Genomic DNA, 9,179 nt, shown 5'->3' on the forward strand with positions numbered 1-9,179 from the left:
CCCTCTTCTCTGTCTTCCACCACCCTTCCCTACCACTGTAAAAGATTTGGGGGTGTTACAAAGTGGTATCAGTTTGTCGGGTCTTAAAACAAGATTAAAAGTGGAATAAATAAATTGGATGGGTAGACTGAAGTTGGGCATATAGGATAGAGTTTCGTATTTTTTTTATAAAAAAAAAAAAAAAAAAAAAAAACTATTTTCTTCTTTGGAAAGATGATTGAGAAAAAGATGCTCGGGTTCTCATAACGAGGCCTATAATGGGTACGTCTCTCTGTCTAGGCAAGGCTCTCCCCGACGCTGTGGGTAACTTACCTAGGAGACGCGGGCTCGACCATCCTATATCATGAGTCAAGTACATTATTAATTTCAAAAGAAAATGAATTGAAATTATTTTTTTTCAAAGACTATGTGTGCATATAAGATAAGTATATTATGAATTTTTGAAGAAGTCCATGGACATGATCTTTGAGTATATATGTGGCCCATATATGTTAAACTTATATGTTTGTGAACATTGGTATTTTATATGGATACTTATTGAGTTATTGTTTTCTAAACAGATGTTGGATGATATTAGGAAGAAGTACTTTAACATTCACTACTTGAAAACTGATGCAATCAGTGTTAGCGACTTTGTGACTGGAATAACAGTATTAGCTCTGCACTACTATGAGAAGTATAATCTTGAAGTCTTCACCCAACCCCCTTGACTAGTTCTTTTGGCATTAGCCCACTTACCCAAGCTTAAGAAGTACTACCCTCTACTTGAGAAGTATGGGGATGTGATTAAGGAGGATGGGCTTTGGAATGAGAGGCATCACCATGAAGGAAAATGGCTAGCCACCTTGACCCATTTTAAGAATGACTAACACTATTTGGAGCGTAACTATGAACCTAAGAGGAAGTCCGTCAAGCCATCTAAACTTACCCCTCACCACACATTAAGAGAGGTTGACCAACTCCGCTATCTAAATGCTCAACTTCCTTTTTCTTACCCAAAGTATGAGGGAGACTTTGACTCCTCGGATGATGAATCCATTCCACCACTTGGACGGCGTAAGAACTACCCTCATCCTTCCCACTTTTCTCAGTACAATGTACCTATACCACGTGAACATCCAAAACCTCAAACAAAAGCCCGAATTCTAAAAAGGCCTAGAGTCCATGACTTCTCATCATCTTCTAGCTCCAACTCTTCACCTCCTCCACAACCCAACAACCCAAACCCTCAAGGAAACCCAAATCCAAAGTCAGGCCAAACCCCAAACTACAGTGACTATGTACCAACCTACTTGAAGGAGCCCAATGGTAACAAGAAGACTAACAATGAAGATCAAGAGTTTGACCCAGTAGAAGAGGAGTGATCAATTAAATGATTCATGTTATGATTGTTTCGATAAATTAGATGCATAATAAAGTGTACTCGAATATTAATTAATAATAATAAAGTATTTTCTTAATTTCCTCTATGTTTATGTATATGAATGAATTTTATTTTTTTTTCTTTCTTCTTTCTCTCAAATGTGAACATCAGGAAAATATGTCTTTAAAGTTAAAGAATAAGAAAGCTGGTTCCAATATGGGCAAGGTCCTTAAGAAACTAATTGATCTTGCTGAAAACATTACCCAAGTAACAAACCAAGGGAAGGGTTCAGGAAAGGGGGATACTTTTGGTGAAGTCTTTAAGGGTGTAGCTGCAGCCAAACCACCCTTTTTCTTAGGAAAAGAGGACCCAACTAGTCTTGAAAACTGGATCCGAGAATTTGATAAGTTGTTTGATGCAATCAACTGTCCAGACAATATGAAGGTTAATAATGCTGTATACTACTTAAAGGAAGAAGCTGACTTATGGTGGACCCAAAAGAAAGAAGAATTGATGGTAAACCCTAATTTTGGCTGGGAGGATTTCAAGGTAGCTTTGAGGAAAAAGTTCTATCCTGATCATTTAAGGAAACAGAAATGTTTGGAGTTCACTAACTTAAGGATGGGAACTATGACTGTGAGTGAGTACTATTCTAAGTTCTAAGAGTTGATGAGGTTTGCACCAGAAATAGTACCAACAGAGGCTATCAAAGCACAAAGGTTCGAGCAGGGGTTAACTTGGAATCTGCAAGGAAAACTGGGAGGGGCAACCTTTGAGAGTCTAGATGAGGTGTATGGCCGAGCCGCCCATTTGTATGGGATCAAGGGAAGAGAGTTAGGGAGCATGTATGGGGAGAAAAGGAAGTCCAATGATCAACCCCAAGGGAGCGATAAGAGGCCCAAGAACCATGCGAGTTTTGGGAATGGGAATCATGGGGATAAGAGGGACTTTAAGGGGAATTTTCGGAGAATTTCAAACCATGGTGGTGAGAATAGAGAGAACAAGGAGAGAAATAAGAGAAGTTACTTCTGTAAGAGATGTGGGAAGGACCACCCGGGGAAGGACTGTGTAGGCAATAAAGTGACATGTCGATACTGCCAAAAATTGGGACACCGAGAGTACGAGTGTTTCAAGAAGGAAGCAGATTTGAAGAATGGAAAGGCTCAGGATGGACGGAATCCCCCAAAACCCCCACAAACTAGCGGACCTTCCCAGAACACTAGAATCAGCAATGGTGGAAACACTTCTAAGGGACAGATTTTCGTAATGAATAGCCATGAAGCTGAGACTTCCAATAATGTGGTAATTGGCACTTTTCTTATACGTCCTTTATCTGTGAAAGTTTTATTTGATTCGGGTGCATCACACTCTTTTATTTCTAAGACAGTAATAGAAAGTCTCCAGTTAGAAAGTCCAGAGTCAGTCTCCTTGGATGTAGCTATTCCAACGGGGGAAGTTAGGGAGTGTTCTAGACTTTTTAGGAATGTACCCCTAACTATTTCTGAAGTAGAGTTTCCATCGGACCTAATTGAGTTCGATCTCAAAGACCTCAATGTGATTGTGGGAATGGACTGGTTGGGGAAGTACAAAGCCCAGATAGATTGTTCAGCACAAAAGGTCACGCTCTATGGCCCAGCAAGGACCAAAGTGACTTATAAGAAGGAAGGGAAAAGTCAAGGAATAAGGATTATTTCGGCTTTACAACTTCAGAAGTGCCTCAAGAAAGGGTATCCGTTATTCATGTGTAGCCTCCAAGAGATAAGGGGTGAAGAAGGGAAGAGTGATACAAAGTTACCTGTTGTGGAAGAATTTCCCGATGTATTTCCCGATGAAATACCAGGCATGCCACCAGAAAGAGATGTGGAATTCACAATTGACTTGGTTCCTGGAACTGGACCTATTTCCAAGGCTCCATACGGAATGGCCCCAGCTGAAATGAAAGAGCTAAAGGCCCAATTGGAAGATTTGCTTGAAAAGGGATACATTAGACCCAGTTCCTCACCCTGGGGAGCTCCAGTATTGTTTGTGAAGAAAAAGGATGGGAGTTTATGGTTATGTATTAATTACCGTGAGTTGAATAATGTCACCGTGAAGAACAAATACCCATTACCCCGGATCGATGATTTGTTTGATCAGTTAAAGGGAGCAGGAACATTCTCGAAAATAGATTTGAGGTCGGGTTATCATCAGTTAAGGATTGCAGAGCAAGATATTCCTAAGACGGCCTTCAGGACCCGTTATGGCTATTATGAGTTCACAGTAATGCCGTTTAGGTTGACAAACGCGCCGGCAGTATTCATGGATCTAATGCATCGAATCTTCCGACCCTATTTAGACAAGTTTATGGTGGTATTTATTGATGACATTCTGGTTTACTCGAGTAGTAAGGAGGACCATGAAGACCATTTGAGAAAAGTGTTACAATTGTTAAGGGAGCACCAGTTATATGCCAAACTCTCTAAGTGTGAGTTCTGGTTAGAGGAAGTCGCCTTTTGGGGCATGTAATCTCTAAGGAAGGAGTCTCGGTTGACCCAGCTAAGGTCCAAGCTGTACAGGAGTGGCCAACCCCAAAGAAAGTGTCAGAGGTGAGGAGTTTCCTGGGATTGGCCGGGTATTATCGGAGGTTTATAAAGGAATTTTCGAAGATAGCAAGACCGATGACCAACTTGATGAAAAAGGAATGTAAGTTCATTTGGTCTCCTGAGTGTGAAGAGGCATTTCAAACCCTAAAAGAAACATTGACAACAGCCCCTGTGTTAGCATTACCTGATGAAAGCAAGGAGTATGAAGTGTACAGCGATGCGTCAAAGTTTGGGTTAGGATGTGTTTTGATGCAAGATAGAAGGGTTATTGCTTATGCCTCAAGACAGCTGAAGACATATGAACAGAATTACCCAACTCATGACTTGGAACTTGCCGCCATAGTTTTTGCTTTGAAGATTTGGAGGCATTACTTATATGGAGTGACTTGTAAAATTTTCACCGATCACAAGAGCCTAAAATATATCTTCAACCAAAAGGAATTGAACAATAGACAGAGTAGATAGTTAGAATTCATCAAGGATTATGAGCTGCTAATCCAGTACCATGAGGGTAAGGCTAATGTAGTGGCCGACTCCTTAAGTAGGAAGTCAAGACACTCGATATATGCGATGATATTGCCGGACCAACTGTGTATCGAGTTCCAAAAGATGAGTTTGGAGGTGGTAGATCAAGGAGAAGTCAGTCGGATGTTGAACGCTTTGATTATTCGACCGTCAATTTTCGAGGAAATTAAGAACAGTCAGTCGGAGGATGAAAAGTTGAAAAATATAAAAGAGAAAATGAGTAAAGGGAAGGTATCGGATTTCACCATTGATGAAGATGGTGGACTTCGTTTTAAGGGAAGATGGTGCGTCCCACAGCACCGTGGAGACATCAAGCAAAGGTTGATGGAAGAAGCTCATAGTTCTCCTTATTCAATGCATCCCGGAGGGGACAAATTGTATAAGGACATGAAGAAAATGTTTTAGTGGCCCAATATGAAAAGAGAGGTTGCAGAATTTGTGGCTAAATGTCTGACATGTCAGAAAGTAAAGATTGAACATCGCAGACCACAAGGGAAGGTCCAATCATTAGAAGTGCCTAGTTGGAAGTGGGATTCCATCTCTATGGATTTTGTTGGGGCATTACCCAAAACTCGGGCAGGAAATGACACCATTTGGGTAATTGTGGATCGATTGACGAAAACAGCGGTCTTTATACCCATGAAAAATACTTGGTCCATGGAGCAATTGGGAAGAGCCTATGTTAAGTATGTAGTCAAGTACCATGGGGTGCCAAGTGATATTGTGTCAGACAGGGATTCGAGATTCATATCCAACTTTTGGCAAAGTGTGCAAAAAGCAATGGGGACGAAACTACTAATGAGCACGGCATTCCACCCTGCCACTGACGGACAGACCGAGAGGACCATCTAAACATTGGAAGATATGTTAAGGGCATGTGTAATGGAATATCAAGGGTCGTGGGAAGACCACCTGGATTTGATTGAGTTCTCCTACAACCATAGTTACCATGCAAGTATTGGGATGGCACCATTTGAAGTCCTATACGGGAGGAAATGTAGAAGCCCAGTCTGTTGGAGTGATATCAGTGAAACGATGGTACTTGGACCAGATATGATTGAAGACATGGTGAAACAAGTCAAATTGATACAAGAGAAGATGAAAGCAGCCCAAGATAGGCAAAGAAGCTATGCTGATTCAAAAAGAAGAGAAGAAGAATATCAAGTGGGAGAGAAAATGTTGTTGAAAGTGTCAACTATGAAAGGGGTTATGAGATTTGGAAAAAGAGGAAAATTGAGTCCAAAGTACATCGGACCATACGAAATTACCCAACGGATCGGAAAGGTGGCATATAGGTTGAACTTACCCAGTGAGCTAGAAAAGGTTCATAACGTATTTTATGTGAGCCAACTCCGGAAGTATGTACCTGATGCGACTCATGTACTACAACCCGAGAACATAGAAATGGACGAGAATCTGACTTATGAAGAAAGACCTGTCAAAATCTTGGATACTAAAGTCAGGAGCACAAGAAACAAAGATGTGAGAATTGTGAAAGTGTTATGGACTAATCACAGGGTTGAGGAAGCAATATGGGAAGCTGAAGCCGAAATGCGGAAACGCTACCTAGATCTGTTTCTGGAGGTTAGTAGTCGAGTTACGGGGGCGTAACTCTTTTAAGGGGGGTAGAATGCGATAGAGTTTCGCGCGCATCTTTTCCCAACCCTCTAAGTTAGCAATAGGCTGTGTCTAGTTAGAATGTTTAGCATGTGCATGAAATTAATTAACTAAAAGCTATTTTCAAAGAAGAAATTCTTTTTACTTTCCTCATCACTCTGCATAGTTTCGGGTCGAAACTTCTTTTAAGGGGGGTAGACTGTAATACCCCGTATTTTTGAAAGGTATTTTCTAAATTATAGAGTATTTAGTCTCGTATTTTCGACGTATTTTCTAACTTAAGAGTATCTCAATTTTGGAGCCAAAATGATATTTGAATTTTGGCGCCTAAACCATTTATTTTAATTAAATGGATAAACTAAATATTTTATAAATAGTATTTTGATTAAATAAATAATAAAACAAAACTATATTAATTAATAAAATTAGAGGCATTTTTTGAATTTAAAAATCTGATTTTTATAAATATGATTTCGGATTTTCCCAATAAAATCCAATTTTACTTAATATTTTGCTAAACTAATTATTTTCATGAAATAAATTTCCTAAAACTAAATAAATATCATTTTTGCATTTTTACAATTAAAAATCTGATTTTCATAAAATAAAAATCAATTCCTAAACTAATGAAACACATTTTCGGATTTTATATATTAAAAATCTGATTTTTATTAAATATTTGCTAAATTAATTATTTTCATGAAATAAAATGATTTCCAAAATTTATCAAATAATATTTTGAACTTTAAATCTGATTTTTATACCTTAGTATAGTCCAAATTCGGCCACCCTAATAATCTAGCAAGAAAAATTGATTTTATTCTTCCAAATACCTATAAACTTATTAAATCTTTAATTTTTGACAAATAAATAATTTTATAAAATCCCTAAACTAACATGATAGGTCCGAAAATATTGAGTAATATTTTGCTCAATATTTTCGGCCATTCATGGTTTTTCTACAAAGATTTTAAATTATTTTATTAAAAATAAAATCTTTTAAATTCCTTTACTTCCATTATTAAACCTAAAAATATTTGATTCTATGTCATCCTTGCACCCCAAGCTTAAAAACTACCAAATGGAATTTCATGATCAAAAACTTCCATAATTTATAAACCCTAAAATGCCATAAACCCATCCCCTAAACACCTATAAATACCCCTTTCATACACCCCAAAAATCACACCAAAAACCTCAAGAATTCTCTTCTTCTTTCCCCCTCTTTCTCACGGTTTTCCTCCTCTCCCTCCTTCCATTTTTCCGGCCACCGGCGACCACCCTCTCCGGCGACCACCTGCTGCCGCCAGCAGCCACTAGCAGGCGCCACTCCAGCCGGCCACAACCACCCTTTCTCCTCCCTTGCATTGGTTCCTCCACCTTCCTTCAATCCCTCCTTTTCTCTTAAACTTATTAACCATTTTCTAAATATTATTCTTATACAAATTAATTTTTATAAAAACAGAAAATTCTTTAAATTATAAACAGAAAATTATTTTATATAATGATAATTAATTCATGCACATATAGGGTAGTTTAATTAAATTGTTGTGTTTATTTGATAACCTTATATTAATTAAGGTTATAATTATGTGTAGGGTGCTCGTGATTTAGAGAAGTAGTTGTGAAATCGCTCGTGATTGATCAAGGTACGTTATGTGGTTTGATACTTTCAAACTATATTTTTATGTTCCGTATAAAATTATGAATATTTACATTCCGTGTGAAATTGTATCTTACTACGTTCCATATGAAATTATGATTTAATGAAATCATACTTTATTAAACTCCGTATGAAATTATAATTTACAACATTATATTTATTCCGTATGAAATTTGCTAAAGTCATAATTTATTAATATCCGTATGAAATTACATTTATCACATTCCGTACGAAATTATATTTTACGTTCCGTATGAATTTATAAAATTACGTTCCGTATTAAATTATGAAATCATGCCGGATTTATTTGGATTTAAATTAAAGTTGAATTTTGAGTCGTATTTGAAATTATTGGAAATGATTTGCAAGTTTGTTACTATGTAAGTGTGACGGATTTTTTTTAAAGAAGAGTTTTTAAGCAAACAAATCGATATGTTGAATCCCACTTAGGGAATGGTTTAGAGAAGACTATGGACTTTGCATGACCTAGTCTTTCCTCAAGTTTGGCCTTTGATTATAAAGTAAACCACTTGGGGGGTGTGCACACTTAGTGAGGAATTGGTTTGGTATGAATCGATTGAGTTTTACTTGAATTAAAAGAATTGGATTGAAAAAGTTCTATTTGAATACGGCATTGATATTTCTTTTATTAATTAAACGTAAATGATTTAAATTACGTTTTACTTATCTTACACATGACTTACTTAGCATACTTGCTAATACGTGCTTTTGTTTTGGCTTTGCCCTGTTTATCATTTATGGTAAACAGGAGAATTTTCAGGTGGAAATTGATTGATGCATACGGGAGTCCACAGGAAATTTCACCTAGCTAGGAAAAGTTTGAGTCATTTTTGTGTCACGAATTATGAATGAATTTTTTTTTATTATGATTATTTAATAAAGAATAAAGTTTTCCGCTGCAAAAGTATTTGGTATAAGTCTTGCGTTACACGCGGCGGTAATACGCCCAAACCTATCTCTACGGTATTTATACGTATTTTTCTACAATCTACGTAGAGCGAGATTTGGGGGTGTTACAACCACCTTCTCCGACAACCTCTCCGACCACCTCACCACCGACTTCCACAACGACGACATTATTCCCCTTACCTTTCGCAACCGCTACGACTTCTCCCCTCTCATCAACTACCTTAATTTAAGCTTTGCAAGTTGCTCCATCTTCTCCCCTTGACATTCTTAATTTAAGCTTTGCAAGTTGCTCCATCTTGTCCCCTCGACATTCTTAATTTAAGCTTTGCAAGTTGCTCCATCTTTCAGGTCTCCTTCATTGGTATGAACACTGCGGATTTGATAAGTCTATCCACCACGACCGAAATGGTATCATTTCCACTCTTTGACTTTGGGAGGCAAGTCACAAAGTCCATTGAAATGCAATCCCACTTCCATCCAGGAATTTCCAATGATTGCA

General features: G+C 37.8%; 2 protein-coding genes across 2 annotated transcripts; both read left to right on the top strand.

Moving 5' to 3' along the window:
- The first annotated feature begins 560 nt into the window (after positions 1-560).
- LOC110686478 lies at positions 561-1,364 on the top strand. The gene is made up of 2 exons (XM_021863104.1): positions 561-689; positions 900-1,364. Exons 1-2 carry the CDS (start codon positions 561-563, stop codon positions 1,362-1,364), a joined length of 594 nt encoding a protein of 197 aa, XP_021718796.1.
- Positions 1,365-1,540: 176 nt separating this feature from the next.
- LOC110686479 lies at positions 1,541-2,026 on the top strand. The gene has a single exon (XM_021863105.1). The coding sequence runs from the start codon at positions 1,541-1,543 to the stop codon at positions 2,024-2,026; it is 486 nt and encodes a 161-aa protein (XP_021718797.1).
- The last annotated feature ends 7,153 nt before the right edge of the window (positions 2,027-9,179 follow it).

The sequence above is a fragment of the Chenopodium quinoa genome, unplaced genomic scaffold (assembly GCF_001683475.1).
Source record: "Chenopodium quinoa cultivar QQ74 unplaced genomic scaffold, ASM168347v1, whole genome shotgun sequence".
NCBI lineage: Eukaryota > Viridiplantae > Streptophyta > Magnoliopsida > Caryophyllales > Amaranthaceae > Chenopodium > Chenopodium quinoa.

Excerpts from the sequence above, each read along its gene's own strand:
- LOC110686479 (XM_021863105.1), top strand. The coding sequence starts at position 1,541 with ATGTCTTTAAAGTTAAAGAATAAGAAAGCTGGTTCCAATATGGGCAAG.
- LOC110686478 (XM_021863104.1), top strand. The coding sequence starts at position 561 with ATGTTGGATGATATTAGGAAGAAGTACTTTAACATTCACTACTTGAAA. Across the intron at positions 690-899 it reads ATGAGAAGTATAATCTTGAA|AGGAAGTCCGTCAAGCCATC; the intron begins GTCTTCACCCAA and ends TATGAACCTAAG.